This window comes from Callorhinus ursinus, unplaced genomic scaffold, assembly GCF_003265705.2.
Source record: "Callorhinus ursinus isolate GAN/ISIS: 27379988/994484 unplaced genomic scaffold, GSC_fseal_2.0 scaffold12, whole genome shotgun sequence".
Lineage (NCBI taxonomy): Eukaryota > Metazoa > Chordata > Mammalia > Carnivora > Otariidae > Callorhinus > Callorhinus ursinus.
The window spans coordinates 23,484,419-23,500,716 of NW_027397074.1; the positions used below are offsets into that span (position 1 = coordinate 23,484,419).

General features: G+C 42.8%; 1 protein-coding gene and 1 long non-coding RNA gene across 8 annotated transcripts in view; one reads left to right on the plus strand and one right to left on the minus strand.

Annotated features, from left to right (window-relative positions):
• The window catches only part of SLC25A13 (solute carrier family 25 member 13), a 185,108-nt gene extending 174,836 nt beyond the window's left edge, over positions 1-10,272 (minus strand). For 2 of the 6 annotated variants that reach the window (XM_025872925.2, XM_025872924.2), the window contains exon 1: positions 10,105-10,272. In XM_025872925.2, coding sequence (XP_025728710.1) covers positions 10,105-10,119 — 15 coding nt within the window. In that variant the 5' untranslated portion in view covers positions 10,120-10,272. The remainder of the gene's footprint in view (positions 1-10,104) is intronic. The other 4 variants (XM_073898851.1, XM_073898849.1, XM_073898853.1 and 1 more) reach the window with 2 other exon arrangements.
• A 109-nt stretch (positions 10,273-10,381) lies between these two features.
• Positions 10,382-15,526, plus strand: LOC141373862 (uncharacterized). Of its 2 annotated transcripts, none has more exons than XR_012380227.1 (3): positions 10,382-10,497; positions 12,906-12,957; positions 13,862-15,526. It is a non-coding gene; the product is annotated as an uncharacterized lncRNA (long non-coding RNA). The 2 variants fall into 2 exon arrangements; XR_012380226.1 differs by having other exon boundaries at positions 10,382-10,493; positions 12,900-12,957.
• Positions 15,527-16,298: the final 772 nt, after the last annotated feature.

Consider the following 16,298-nt stretch of genomic DNA (forward strand, 5'->3'; position numbering starts at 1 on the left):
ATGGAAAGAGCAAGAGAACCTAGAAATTAAAAGAAAATTAAGACACATCAACCAATTGCAATGCTTGGGTCTTACTTAGATGACAATTTAAAAAACTAAAAAAATTATAAGAAATGGGGAAATGTGTAAAGGGTGTACAGAACAGGTGTTTGATAATATTGAAGAATCACTGAATTTTTTTAAGGTATAATATTTTGGTTGTGCATTTAAAAAAATCTCTTTTAGAGATACACACTGGTATTTACATATACAATGATATGATGTTGGGGATTTGCTTTGAAAAAATCAGGGGGATGGAAGGAGGAGCGATAGTGTGGTATAAATGAAACAATATTGGCCATAACCTAATGAGTCCTGAAACTGGCTAGAAGGGCCATGGGGGTGCATTATACTTTTCTATTTTTTTGCACATTATGGAAAATATCCATAATGAGAAGTTTAAAAAATGCTGCAGTTCTCTCAAGACCTAAGTCAAATGCCAATTCCTCCGGGAAGATATCCTGATGGAAACCAAATTCCCCTCATGGAATGCTACTTGCCCCTATTTTATGGGCCTTGCAATTGGATATTTAAATTTTCACCCTATCCCTAACCAACAATATGACCTCCTGTGTTCTCATTTGTTAGAGAAGTGGGGGGAGGGAGGGAAAGGATTGAATGAAAGTAGTGTAAGCTGGGGCAGAATCTAACAGTGCCTTGCTTCCCAGTTACTGGTACCCTTTCCATATTCCTATTCACAGCAGCTGAGTTGATGCAGTCATTGGAGGACAGCTGAGCCCTAAGGGGAGGGCTCCCTTGGCTTTCTGAACTAATCGTATTTTCTCTTAAGAACCTAAGCCAGCAGAGGGTCTGGGCTGAGGGGGCAGCAGGTCATGCTGGCTGGTGATGTGGCACTAGTGAAGGTTAATGACCTCCTGGGGTTGAACAACAACAACAGAAATTAAACTGGTTCCCTACCTTTCTTCTTATATGAAAATAACTGCAGATAATTAGTAAATAATTTCAAAAAAGCGAGAAAGACTTACGAAGAGTACTAGAAAAACACAAGTGGTTTCTTATATAATATTAAGTGGGGAAGCCATGTTTAAAAGTCACAGACAGCTCAGGATACATAAAGGAATCCATAAATGAAAAGATTAATAAATGTGTAATTTTTTAATTAAAAAAATTTTTTAAATCAAAAATGAGTATGAAACAGTTAAATATCAAACTACCATCAAAAAAAAAAATGTGCAACAGACAGGGCAAAGGGCCAAGGTTCTTAATTTAAAAGGGCTCTTAGAACATATCAACATGAAAAGACAAATAATCCAATAAAAAACTGGACAAAGGTCAAGACCAGGCTCTTCTCAAACTACTGGTGGACACCAAAATAGGACTACAACAAATCTCCAAGAACCACCAAAAAAGAGAACCAGGGGCTGAGCTTTTCTTTCTGGTACTGAGAGGGAGACAATGGAAAGAAGTGGAATCCTCAAACCCAAGAGTCAACATCAACCTGCAATAAAAGAAGTGTGTGAGTGCTCACAAGAAATCAAATTAGGACACAGATGCAATAGGAAGACCATGTGAAGACACAGGGAGAAAAAGGCCATCTAAGACCTGAAGAGCACATTCTAAAGCTTGTCTCACCTTGCCAACCCTGCCAACACCTTGTTCCTGGACTTCTAGCCTCTAGATCTGTGAGAAAATAAATTTCTGTTGTTTAAGCCACTCTGTCTCTGGTACTTTATTATGGCAGACCTAGCAAATTAATATAGAATCATTTAATATACACCATTCAAGTTACACCAGTTGGGCATTCTTTTATTTATTTATTTCACTGTTTCATTTATTTATTTTGGATCCAGCACTGCATTTGGTTGTCACATCTCTTTGGAGGTCTTATAATCCAGCCTTTTCATTCTCAACATTGACATTTTTGAGGTCAGACCAGAGGTCTTACAGAAAGTCCTACTTTCTGGATTTGTCTGATTGTTTCTGATGATTAGACTCAGATTCAACATTTTTAGCAAGCATTCTCCAAAAGTCATGCATGTTGTATATTGCATCACATCAGTAGGCTGGCAATGCTAGCTTGTTCCATTTCCTGATGATGTTAAATTGGATCACAGATGGAAGCAGAGCCCTTCATTGTACAGGTACTTCCCCCTCCATTAGTAATTTACAAGGAGACACTCTGAGACAGTCTTTTACTGAAGAATTTTAGCATCCACTGAAGACCCTTGCCCAAATCAATTATTACCTACAGGTTGTGAAGTGATTTTTTTTTCCTTTTCCTAATTCTATCAAGACTTCTACCTTTATTGGCTGGCATTCTTTGGTAAAAAAAGAACTTTACCTCCCACTCTGTCTCACTTTGACTTTTGGGGGGATGAATACTATTCTCTCATGGAATGATAGTGTTGTGGTTTTTTTTTTAATTCAACGTGTTAGTTTATTTGCAATTGATTTGTTTTTATCATGGTAAAACATACACAAAACTTAACATTTTAACCATTTTCAAGTGTACAATTCAGTGGCATTTAGTGTATGTACAATGTTGGACAACCACCAGCACTAATCATTTCATCATTCCAAACAAACTCTATAGCCACTAATATCCAATTGATTTTAATAGCCATTATTTTTTGTAATAATTGTGAGACACACTCACTGTAATATGTATATATGTATACATATATATGTGTGTGTTTAAAGAATGAAAATCATAATACACAAGAATGACTGCTAATATTAAAATTTAGCCAACTTAAATAAACCATTATGCAAAAGTTGTTGGAATAGAAAGGCAACATCCAAACCCACTGATCAAACATAACATCACAGGAAACAATCAAGAATTATGTGCCCCCTGAAGTAGCACTCAGTACCAAGTACCCAATAACCTGAGAGAGGCACCCAGCACACCTTAGGAAGTCCTCAAGCCACAAACAAAAAATAAAAATTAATAAACCCCTAAGCTTGATCAAGCCTCCAGATCTAACTATCACTTGTGAAACACTGGGGAAAGAAGAACACCAGAGGGAGGCAATCAGCAAAATCCAAATTGTAGGAAAGTACAGGAAAGATGATCCAATTCCCTCATCAAATAAACTGCAAGGAAATAAAATAAGAGAGGCAGGAGAACCTATAGATTAACAGGATTTAAAACGCAGATCAGTCAAATGCCATGCGTGGCCTGTGTCTGAATCTTGATTAGAACAAACCAACCGTAAAAACTATAAATTTAGGACAGGGGATTTAACATCCTGGCAGGTGCTTCAAGGAATGGCAAAATAAAACTAAGACCCCTATACCTAAGAAGAACTAAAGAGAACTAAAAAAATAAAAATAAAAAACTTAAAAAACCTGCCAACTGATATAAAGAAGTGACAAGAAACACTCCTGTCTCTGACTGAGCTCTAAATTAAACAACAAACAAACAGGCTCCCTTTTTGCCTGGGAGTCACACTGTTGTCACAGCTTTATGGCAAGGAATGAGAACAGGGGTCCCGTTCACAAACCACTGTGGAGGATATCAGATGGGAACGAGTGTTAGGTAATACTGGAAAAATCAGACAACAGCCAAGACCAAGGAGGCGTCAGCTGGCTAAAGAGATTCCATTTTATTCTGTAGGCAATATGAAACTACACTGTGTAACAAGGTAAATTAAAGAAGGCAATGTCATACAGTGGTTACGGGCCTGGACTCTGGACCCAGGCTGCCTGTCTTCAAATCCTAGCTTGGCCACTTCTAAGCTGTGTGCCCTTGGACAACTCATTTAACCTCTGTTCGACAAGACAAACTCTCTGTTCAGATGAGTTTGCCCACCTGTATAATGGAGATAAGAACAGCACTTACATGTCATAGGATTGTTGAGAAGATTAAATTAGTTCGTGTTCACGGTGCCCAGAACAGTGCCTGACTTTATAAGTATTAAATAAATGTAACCTGCTATTGTTGTTATTTGCCTAACCTTTCTGAGCCTTAAGTTTCCTGTCAAATGAGGCTACAATACCTTCCCTGCTATGCTGTAGATGATTATAAAGATAATCATAAAGATAAGCATGGGTCTTCGTATTATCTGGTTATTTTAATCCCCGTAGACTGTGAGTTCTTGAAAACATGCCTTTAATAGCTTACTCATCTTGGTAAGCTCAGTACAGTATGAGCTGGTAGATGGCTGGTATCCACAACACACCTGAATGCATCTTCTCAAACTGTTATGTGCTGTCCACGTGAACACAGTACTGCTATTAGCATGGCAGTGCAAGCCAGTCTTAGAAGCTGCCTTTGACAGATCTGGACAGAATGGAGGGAAATGAAGGAAACAGACCAGAGGCAAGACCAGCCTGGAAGCTATAGCAACGCTGTAGCTAAAAAGGAATGAAGACCTGGACATAAAGGGAAGAGACAGGACACACCTGCTCTAGGGCAGAAGGGTTTACTGGACCCATCTCTCTGTCCTCTTGCAAATTCCTGCCTGAGGCCTCTCCTGGCCGCCCACAACAGGTACTTAACTGAGCTCACTGGAGACTTTAACCAGTAGGAAAAGTTAAGTTGCAGGCTGAAAGTGAGGAATGACCAACAAGATGAATTCAATTCTAAGTAAGCAGAGTCGGAAATAACCTCTGGGGCAGCAAAGTTGAGATTTCCAACGAACGGCCGCCAAGGCAAAGGCTGCTGCCTGAGAGAGCTACCTGGACTGGCTGACACGGAGCCGGCACCCTCAGAGGGACAAGGACCTCGGGACACCCGCATTTCAAGGGCAAGCAGAAGGATGAAAAGCAGCCCGCAAAGGAGAATAAAGGGCTAATGTGAGAGTTAAGAGGCCAACCGTGACAGGGGACATCATGAAAGCTGACGGAAGGTGTTACAGGCACGAAGGGGCGGGACATGGGGTCCCATGAGACCAGACATAAGGAGGACAGGCCAACAGTTTCAGATCCGGTGACCCTTAGGAGGGAATGTCAAGAAAGAGAAAGGACACAAGTTCATTTTCAGGGACTTTGAGTTGGGTGGGCGGTTAAGAAATGGAGAAAAGTACAACCCTTATATAATAATCATACATTCCCTTAAATAATAATTCAGAAATGTCCTCCAAAAATAATACCCTGACCCCAATGCAGTATCAGAATTAATCCTAAAACCCTAAAATTTATACTGGATTTTATCACTATGTAGTTAATTCTGCAAAAAGTTGGACTAACTATAACCAATTCAAAAGGTGCTGCACCCTTGGCTTAGGAAGGCAGCTACATTTAATCACACAGTAATGAGAGTTCCAGACCAATATTCTTTTAAACTTTTAATGTGCATAAAGTCCCCTGGGGATCTAGTTAAAATGCAGATTCTAATGCGACAGAATCTTTGGCCTGGGCTGCATCCAAAAATGCTGCAATTCTAACAAGCTCCCAAATAAACCAGTGCTGCTGGTCCATGGACCAAAACTTCCGATAGCGAGGCTCCAGGAAGGCCACTCAGAGAATCTGGCTAAGTAGCCACACCGGCTAGCTATTATGGTGAACAGTGAATGGATCACAAGCTTAAGAAAAGCACCCTATGTTTTGTTTTGTTTTAAGATTTTATTTATTTGACAGAGAGAGACACAGCGAGAGAGGGAACACAAGCAGGGGGAGTGGGAGAGGGAGAAGCAGGCTTCCCGTGGAGCAGGGAGCCCGATGCAGGGCTCGACCCCAGGACCCTGGGATCATGACCTGAGCCGAACACAGACGCTCAACGACTGAGCCACCCAGGCGCCCCAAGAAAAGCATACTGTGTTTTGTTTGGGTAAGTCAAATAATGTCTATGTGCCCCAGTTTTCAGTTAGGTAGAAATGTCACACAGCCTGCAAAGACATCTCTTGGCCATCCTATAGCACTTTCTAATTCCCAAAGTGTTTTACACACGTTATATTGCATTTGCTCATCACACATCACAGATAGTCCCTGCTTTCCACAGGGTGATACTAAGCACCCAGAGAAGTTAGACTCGTCCACGTTGGCACCATCAGTGGAAGCAGAGGGCATATAACCCACTCCCGCCTGGCTAGCTCCTCACTAAACCAGAGCTACTTAAAGATAAATAAACAAAATATTCTTTGCAGCGTCTTCCCACTTAAGAAATCAATTCTGAGCTCCTCTGCAGCTCAACCTACCACTGTAACCAGACTCAGACATATGAGAATCATGAGTCTAACTTGGAAAAACTTCTAAATAGGCATATGAGGCTTCAAGGCTGCTCAAATCAGGCTTATGATGGGGTTCAGGGCACACTGCACCAAATGCCACACCTTGGCATGTTGAATGTCTGAAGCCAAAGGAGTCTGAGAAAACAACAGAAGCAGGAAGGTCACTCTGACCTCCTCCCCCACAATCCTCTTTCCTGAAATAGGTCATGTAACTCCCATTGAAGGGTACCCTCCCTGTACCAGGAGGAGGAAAGACGTTCTTATCACCAGAGATGGAGATGTGGGGATCCAGATGGCTGTACAAACAAACCTCGTTAAACTAACCTTTGTCTTCTAGTTACGTCTTCATCGTTTACTACTCCTGGCCCAAACCCCTTCATCTCAATTCTTTACAAATCCACTTTTTTTTGTCTAAAAGGAATAAAAATTTCCTGCCCTGGTCACTTCTCTGGGTCTTCATTCTCTTGTGATGACTCCCATGTACTAGTAAAAATTCAATAAAATGTGTATACTTTCCACCTGTCAATTTGTTTTTGTCAATTTATATTTTCAGATCCAGCCAGGGACCCCTAGGAGAGTCCAGAAAAACTTTTTCCTCCTCTACACTTACTTATACAATTTTCTTACAAATTGTACTGCGCGAGTCTTATGCAAAAGACATTTTACCACAGAACGGTAAGTGTATCTTGAAATATCTGACTCTTATATCAAGTCAACAATTTTCATGGATAACATGTGGAAACTGTGACTACATGTGGAAATCAAGACAAAGCTACCAGCCTAATAACAGTCATTAAATAGAGTGGTTTATTTAGGTTAAATTACTAAACATTTCAACACTGCCAACTCTGCTATGTTGTCAGCACCTAAAGTCAAAAGGAACCATCCGGGCTTATTTTCACGCACGCAACTGCACAGCAAATTTCCAAAGGAAATGGTTGAGTATGAGTACTCTCTGTTGTAAACGTTTCCAATCGACAAACCAGACCACCACGCTACAAATCAACCACTGGGAATAATTCTGAGGTAACAGACCAGAGCCACCATTAATTGGGCCGATTTAACCCAACAAGAGGGTCTGGTTAAACAGGCCACGAAAACAGGGCCTGCTCAGTTGCTGTTAAAGACATTGCTAAGGTAATTCTGTCACTGCGGCAAGGGCACAGCCCCCTTAAGCTCCAGCAAAACCAACATGCATCTGCAGAGTCACACACTCCTATGTTCCAAGACCCACCGGAAGGCATCATGGCAGGAAGGATGGGTGCTTATGAAGCAGCAAATGCTGAACAAGGAGGGTACAAAGAAACCATGCTCAGCAGGCCTCATCCTCCGAGAGAGAGAGTGGAAAACTAGGGTGGAATGATTCCCTTTAAGAACAGAACAAAAGCAGAGGCTTGACTAGGGCAAAAGGTCAAAGGAGCAGGAGTCAGAGCCCCTCCAGCAATCTTATAAAGAACTCCATAACCAAAAAGACCTGCTCCCTAGTTTTAGATGTTTTATTGTGGTTTTCAACCCTTCCTACCACCCCCACCCCGCAGTTCTCTATTGACTGACCAATACTTACAAGGGGTGTGTACTAAGTGGGGAACACCCACAACACAGGGGCCCCAAACAAGGTAGGCCAGGGAAAAGGCTACCAGACCAAGGTTACTCTGCCTTTCACTTGCTGTTTCTTATGACTGGAATGGGTCTTCCCTCTTCTCCCCAATCATTCCTGCTGAAATACCACCTCTGGCGTCCACAGAAATGGTCTCCTTCCCTGATGCCCCCATAGCCCTTATTATGGCACTAATCCTACTTAGGGCATTTCCATGAGAGGAGTCATCCTGTAGTATGGTTGTGGTTTTCTTGAAAGCCCAAAGGGAGGCCAATTCATTTTCATATCCTCAGTTTAGCCCCATTTGGAACATTAGAAAGAACACAATATGATCATAGCAACAACTCATCCAAGAATGGAGTATCAATACTAAGTGTACTAGTCCTACAGACCAAATTTTCATTATTATTAATGCTTTAATTTGTCTTCAAATTTATGTCTTTTAGACCTAGGCTAATTTTACACAAATTATTGGTCCATGTCCAGTTTTGATCTGAACATCTCTGAACTTGAGTGAGCATTCTCTAACTTTTAAGTTTCATTTAGTTTCATTTCATCGTTATTAATGTACAAACTCAGCCAATGACAAAGAAGGAATATTCGCTACAACCAAATTGGGGGGCGGGGGGAGTGTGAAGGGGAAGGAAAGGTCTTTCCCCTCTATTACTACTTTTTAAAAAAGCGTTTTTTGAGGAATTGCATGAAATATAATTTTAAGAAAACTCATCTGCATTTAACACATGCAGAGCAATGCTTGGAAGTTTTTAAAAGAAATCCTGAAAACAACAGAAATAGTACAGGCAGACCACTTACCATTTACCCTATAGCAAGGGAACCCATAAGGATTATTCTTACAAAAGTAGGCAGAACAAGACAATGGAAGCTTTTTGAGTTTGTCTCAAAATAGTAAGAGTTAGATCAAGGTTACATTGTGAAAAAACAAGTACCTTTTGCATTGTACTGGGTTTAAAAGGGTTAATGTAGTTTCCAAAAATGAATACCAGGGATCCTCAAAGAATCTACCTAAAACAGTTATTTATACCCATATGTTCACACACACATACACACATAAATACACTCATGCACACACCCAAGAGCACACTCCTGAGGATGGAACTCGAGTAATTACAGAAAAGAAAAAGGTCACTTAGGCCACAGTCTAGGAACATGTAGAAGTCTGCAGATTTGGGGAGCCTGGAGAAACTTAAGTCATAGAACAGCATTTAAATATATTTGTCTGCTTACAATTTCCATTGCAAATGTGATTAGTTTGCTTGAATAAATAGGAATATGATGTGTTGGCCATGTTTTCCTCTTGAGGGTTATCACAGAGTTTTGATTAAGGACAAATGTTTCAAATGTTGGGTATATTTAAGTTCACTGCACTTAAAATGAACTAAGAAGTTGTATAGGCTTGATTAAAGGGCTGCCTTCGTGAACTTAAATTAAAAGCTATAAATTCCAATGATTCAAGTGATTGGGACTAAATATGGTATTCTGTCAGAAAAGTTGAAATGGAGTCCAAAGAGACTGAAATGGTGTCCAGGTTTCAAAAAACGGTGAAAGAGGAAAGGTCAAGCTGTCGGAGTTGCCTTTCCTCTGGGTTAGTGAATGAATCACATTACGCAGAATTCCTTTTAAGTAAAACTTCACAAGAGTTACAGGCTCCCAGAACAATCTGTTTTGTCATTTCTAAAAAGAAGCCTCCCAAACGCTAAGAGGCCGGTATGTAAGTGTTGTCAGATGGGGAGAGGAGGCTGAAGGATGAGAAGTGGGGCTGGGATGGGGGTCCTCTGGAGTTTTTACACTCACGCGCGCGCAAGCCAACTACTCCGAGCAGCCTCCAAAACGGAAGTCAAGGTGACTTCCCCACCCGCGGGAGGGCGGGGCCTTTGAAACCTAATAGGATCTGGCTTCAGCCCGGGCTGTTGGGAAGAAGCCCTAGTCAACAACAACCGGGGTCAGAAGCAGGTGCGCTCTAGGGTGACCGAGGGGATCTGACGACCCCGGGCCCACCGGGCTTCTCCAGGCCGACCTTGGCTCAGCCCGCAGGGCGCCAACCAGGCACCGACTCCCTTCCCGGACCAAATGGGAGGGTTCAGCCAGCAAAGTTTCTACTGCAAGGTCGGCCCTCCGTCCCCGTACGGGCCACATGTGCTGCCCGGGAGGAGCGGTCACCTCCCTTCTCCCACTGCTACAAGGTGGAACAGCTGCCCCGCGCCCCTATTTGTTTTCCACGTTGCACCAACTCGGCACGTGAACGCCTGAGGCTCCCGAGCCCCTGGGCCCCCGCGGGCCGGCACGCGCGCCCCGGGGCAAGCGGCCGACGCTTACCTTGGCGGCCGCCATGCTTCGCCCCGGGTGCGGGCGGTTGCAGGACCCTCTCCGCGGCTGGCTGGCACTGTGGGGCCCGGCGGCTCACTTCCCGTCCGGGCGGCAGCGGGGGTGGCGATAGAGCCCGGCAGCGTGCGCGCCCGGCTAGCCTCCCCACGCCCTCCCGCCGGCGCGGGTCATGCGGGCGCCGCCAGCCCATTGGCTGCGCCCGGCCCGGGCCGGCGGGGCGCGCGTGATCCGACGGCCTCTGCCCTGCGGCCGGGGCGGGCCCGGGTCCGGGGGCGGTGGACGCGGCGCGCGCACGTGACGCCCGCTGCGCTGTCCAGCGGCGGCCACTTCGGCGGCCAGGGCCCAGGGGCCCACGAGGGGCACGAGCCGGCGTCCTGGGGGTAGGTGACCTGAGGAGGGAAGCTGCGAGACTTCGGGGCCGGCCGTACCAGGGGCTGCTTCAGGGCGGGTAGACCCGCAAGGAGGGGCACGCAGCCTGAGGAAGTTGAGAACTCCACTTGATACTGTTAAGCCGGATTTTCCATGTCGGTTCGCCTGGGAACCGGCTCCACTCTGCACCATCCTAGAATGTATCCAAAGGCATTGGCCAGTCAAGGGAAGATAGCAAATATCACTGGCAAATCTACCTTGAGGCCAAATCCGTAAACTCTTAAGTATCAAACAGGTATATATAGTGCAGAACATAATATTTGTGAGGCTACTTCAATTCAGCCCTGGGTATTAGGATGATAGAGGTCAAAAATTCCCGCCCCCCCCCAATATAGGCCCTGCTAAAATAAATAGGTCAAAATTTTAATAGAAAAATTAAATGTATAACCTCTGGAGATATTAGTCCTCTTTATCAAAATTCCATTCGTCTCTGCCATGAAAATTTATAATTAAGGCAAGGGTGGTCAGAGAAAAGGACTTTAAATGTTTTGTGGCTTATGGATATAATCTTTCAGCAAAAGTGTTTATTACTAATTATTTTAATTAATCAACGCCAGTTGTGTGCCTGCATGTACCAGGCACTGTGCTACATACTGGGAGCACCAAAATGACTTGAAAGATGGTCCCAGCCCTTAAAGAGCTTAAGTGCTAGTGAGGAGGCAGACATATAAATAGTTAACTTCTATATAAATAACCTGTTAAGGCAACAGCCTGTTCCCAGGGTGCTATGGGAACACTGAGGACTCTGAAAGTGAAAGTACCTTAGGGGAGATGATGCCTAAGCTGAATGCAGAAAAATGGCTGTGTATTAGTTCAGTGAAATGGAGGGAAGGGTTTTCCAGCCAGAGAAAAGGAGAGGCAGGAGGCCCAGAAATGGCTGGAGAACCACAGCAAGTTATGAAAGTAGTTGGTCATGAAAGATGACTCGAGCTGTGGGACTGGTGGATGGAGGGTCTGTGTGGACAAGGTAGGTACCATGTCAAGGAAGGTGTTGGGTGCCACGCTGAAGGGTGTGCACTGTAATTGAAGGGCTTTAGAGCGGGAAGTAGCGTGGGAAGTTTTACAATATAGATAGATCATTCTGCTTGCAGCGTGGAAGATGGGGCAAGCCTGAACTATTGGTATATTCAGACAAGGCAGGCTGAGGGCCTAAAACTATAGATGGGATGGGGCTAAAAGAATATATAGGAGGTAAAATTAGTCACTTGTGATGACTAATTATATGTGGGGGTGGGAGAGAGAAAGGGAGTCATCCTGTCTTGCACCTACATCCCTGGTGTATGGATGTTGGAAAGACACTAGAGATCAGTAATACAAGAGGAGTGTTTTGAAGTGCATATCTTTTTGTAAGAAGAGTATGTGCAATATACAAATTACCTTGTAAAAGCCAGAAAAATAAGCATTTCAAAAAGGAGCAATTGATTAACATATTCTCAAGAGATCTAACAGAGCCCTGAAAAACTTGGACATGTTCATAGGCAGAGGAGAAAGACCATGCAGAGTGAAAGAATAAAAACAAAAGCAAAAATGGGAATTGATAGAGAAATGAATGGCAGGCGACGAGTCTAAAGCTCATGTGGAGAGGTGGCCCCAGCTGCTATAAAGGAATTTAAAAGGTACAGAGAAGACACAACCTCATGTAACCAAGATCACATCACATACTGCATATTTATTTTTAAGGGCATCACCGAAGCTCTCCTTTTATAATGTAGATGAACTTTAAACAATTTAAATGTGGTTTAAATCTATCTTAACCGATTTTAAGTGTATGGTTCAGTCCTGTTAAGCACACTCACATTGTTGTGCAATCTCCAGAACTCTTTTCATCTTGCAACACTAAAAAACTATGCTTATTAAACAACCACTCCCAGTCTTCCCTCCCTCGCAGCCCCTGGCAACAACCACCATTCTACTTTCTGTCTTTATAAATTTGACTACTCTGGGTACCTGATGAAAGTGGAATCATATAGTATTTGTCTTTTTGTGACTGGCTTACTTGATTGAGCATAATGTCCTCAAGTTTCATCCATGCGGCAGCGTGTGTTAGAGTTTTAAGATTCTTTAAGATTGAATAATATTCCCTCAACTTAAAAAAAAAAAAACAGAAAAAGAATCAAGAATCTGTTAGATTTTCTCTAGAAATCTTGGTGAATTTAGGAAATCATAGTAGTGACCAAAAAAAAAAAAAAAAAAACCCACTCATAATCCTACCACCAGAGTTAGCCACTGTTAAACATTTTACTGTATTGTCTTCAAGTCTTGATGTCTCTATGTCTTTATGTAGTGTTATATATTTTTAAATTTTATTCAGCTTTTTATTTTAATTCCAGTATAATTAATATACAGTGTTATATCAGTTTCAGATGTACAATAGAGTGATTCAACAAATCTGTATATTACTCAGTCCTCATCATGGTAAGTTTTCAGAAAGTTATATTTTTTAATTTAATACAAGGCATCATACTCTTGTTTATAAGTTTCTTATGGCTGCTCTTACAAAGGCACCACATAGTTGGTGACTTACAACAGAAATTTATTCTCTTACAATTCTGGAGGTCAGAATTTCAAAATGAGCCTGGGGTTAAATAAGGGACTAAAATCAAGGTGTCAGTAGGGCTATGCTTTCTCCAGAAGATTTAGGAGAGAATCTGTTTCTTTACCTTTTCCAGGGGCTCACGGCCCTTTCTTTATCTTCCAAGCCAACATACTTAGATAGCATCTTCTGTGTCTGACTCTGCTTCCCTCACATAGCCTCTTCTGTCTAAGAAATCCCTCCGCCTCCCCCTTATAAGGACACGTACTGGGGCATTTAGAGCCAACCCAGATAATCCAGGATAATCTCTCCACCCTCCAGATCCTTAATCACATCTGCAAAGTCTCTGACATGGAAGTTAACATTCATAGGCTCTAGAATTTAGGATGTGGACGTCTTCTGGGGGAGCTATTAGTTCACCTACCAAACCTACCACACTATGGATGCAAGTGTATCCACATGTGGATAAAAGTGAACTTTGACTTACATTTGGAGTCAGACTCAGGTATTAAGCTTCTTCCTTCATTCTAGAATTTCCCAAAATATGAAATTTTCAAAAAGTTTCGCAAAATATGAAATTTTCAATCATAAGCCCTGAAATAGGAAAGATGCTCCTTGGTTTCCTTGTAAGCAGTAGCATGATGTGAAACATCATCTGGGAAGATAAATGTTAGTTGCCTGGGCACCTGCCACTTTGCCTCCGACCACTTCCTCATGTCCTGACAGGCTTAGGTGCACTCTTGATAAGTGACTTGTCTCACACTTGTCCTTTCTCTCTGTTCCCAGACTACCGTCTTCCCTACCATTTAAAAGTAACTGACACTGATGTTCTTATAAGAAGCTACAGAGACACGCCAGGAGAAGGCCAGGTGATAAAAAGGCAGAAATTAGTGTGACCCAGCTATGAGCCAAGGAATGCCAACAATCAACAGCCACCACGAGAAACTAAGAAGAGAAAAGACAGGATTTTACCTGGAGTCTCAGTGGAAGCATGGCTCTCCTTGATTTGATTGGGGATAATCACCTTGACTGGGGACTTATCAGAACTACAGGACAATAAATTTCTGTTATTTGAAGCCACCCAGTTTGTGGTACCTCGTTATAGCAGCCCAAAGAAACCAACACAGGGCCATCTGTCTTGTAGCACTGAATGTCAACCTGGCCTGCTGGGAAAGCAGCCAATCCAAATCATGGGGAAACCTCATGGGCCATGAAGGCACACAGCCTGAGCGTGAGCTCAAGCCCCAGGAACTCAGAAAAGTGAACAGCGTGTCCTGCTCTGAGCTTTCACCTTTCCCAGTGCAGCCACACCTTGTAGATGCCCTTTGACCATGCTCGTAAACTATTTGGTTTTCCTCAGCTCCCTGAAAAGCAGATAAGCCAACAGGAGGTACCCCAGTTACCCCTACCACAGGCTGGTGCCTGCTCCCAGATCCCAGTATGCTGGAAAGGCTACTCCAGCAAGAATGCTCGCATAACACATCATCTAGTGGAAATTTTAGGCATTTACTACAAATTGCAGTATGATCCTTTGTATGGATTGCATTTTGCAAAGGTACCAGAGCTGGTAAAGGACATGTGTACCAGAGCAAGAGGAGCACCGTGAAATAAGGAAATGAAGAGCTCCCAAGTTCTGACCTTGCACAGGACCCAGGAGCCTCTGGGACGGTCATTTCTTTTGGGAATCCTGCCGAGGGTCAGATCAAGCATGATAAGCCTTCCCTGAGAGTGGGGTAAAGGTAGGTTGGAAATGAATATGACCTAGCTTCTCAGTAGATGGAAAAGAGAAAGCTATGTCAACATTTTTAGAGTTAAAAAGGACGGAAGGGGAGGGAGGGAGTCAAGATAAGGAAACAAGACATCTTGAGAAAGTGTAATTGAAAACAAATCCCCAAAGTTTTGAGATATGCTCTGAAAGCAAGGCCTTGAACAGCTCGTTTCTGAGACCAGAGCAGGTATAGGCAAGCATGTGAACACTTGTCCCCAAGGGTGGACCTTCAGTTTCACCGAATATAAGATGTGAGCATTGAAAGTCACCCAAAAATGCAAGTAGGGGCCATAGTAGCAACTACCAATGGTCTGCTGGGGAAAAGGAATCACAATTACTAACTTTACATACAATTCATCATAATGTCCTGGTCAATAGCCAGATACTCCAATTCAGGGATAAATGATTAGATTCAAAGCACTCAAGTTACATAGAGCTTTGCGGGAGGCAAAGAAAACCTCTAAAATCTGCTATAGCCACTACAAATTTGGGGATGAATTCATGTTTCCAATTTCAGTTCAAGTCCCCAGGCTACAGTGTTTACTGGTAAGAGTATCTAAATATGGTACTGGGGTAACAGATGGCACATAGTACCCCCAAAAAGTTCTAAGTTGACAGAGTTATGTGATTGCTGTATATCCCGAGAGCATAAAGGACTCTTAAATAAAATTCAGTAGACAGCTGATGCTTGACCAGTAATTATGTGATTATATACATTATTTATACTTCCATGGCTTAAGGGTTGACCATTGCAGCCCCTGCCAACATGGCCTTATATTCCAGTGTTAAACCATTTTCCTGCCTTACATTATAAGGACTTGACCTGCACACAGAAGCGAAGGTGAAGAAGACACAGTCCTGGCCCTCAGAGAATTCAAAGATCTATCGTTCATGTCTTTGTCAAGTGTCATTGGATCAGAGAATTCTCCTGCCCCTCCTCCATTTACCTGCTGCTTTGGTTTTCATTCTATCCCTTATCATGACCTGGCATACATTTATATTATATTTGTTGTCTGCTTTCCCCTGTTGGAAAGAAAGCAGAGATTGTATGCACAGTGTCTGCAACACTATCTGACATGTATAAGGCACTCAATAAATATTCATTTAATGTATGCATTGAAAACATGAAATCCTACACCTACAGCACCAATACCTCTAAGGATTGAAGAAGATTACCCTGCAGGGGCCAATGAGTAGAAGTTTAAATTAAGGACACTGTGATGACTTGACTTTTTCCACAATTTCAAGGCACTTTGTGAATGTTCCTATATTAGACCGGAGCAATTCCTCTTCCCAGTACGTTATTCCAGCATCATTCATAAGAGAAACATCCCTGGTATCTTATACAACACTGACAAAAGAGGTAGGTAAGTAAATAGTAGGGATATTTTGAAGAACTTCTAATAGTATGAGTACAACGGAAGTCCGAACCATGCTGAAGCAAGGGTCATGCCT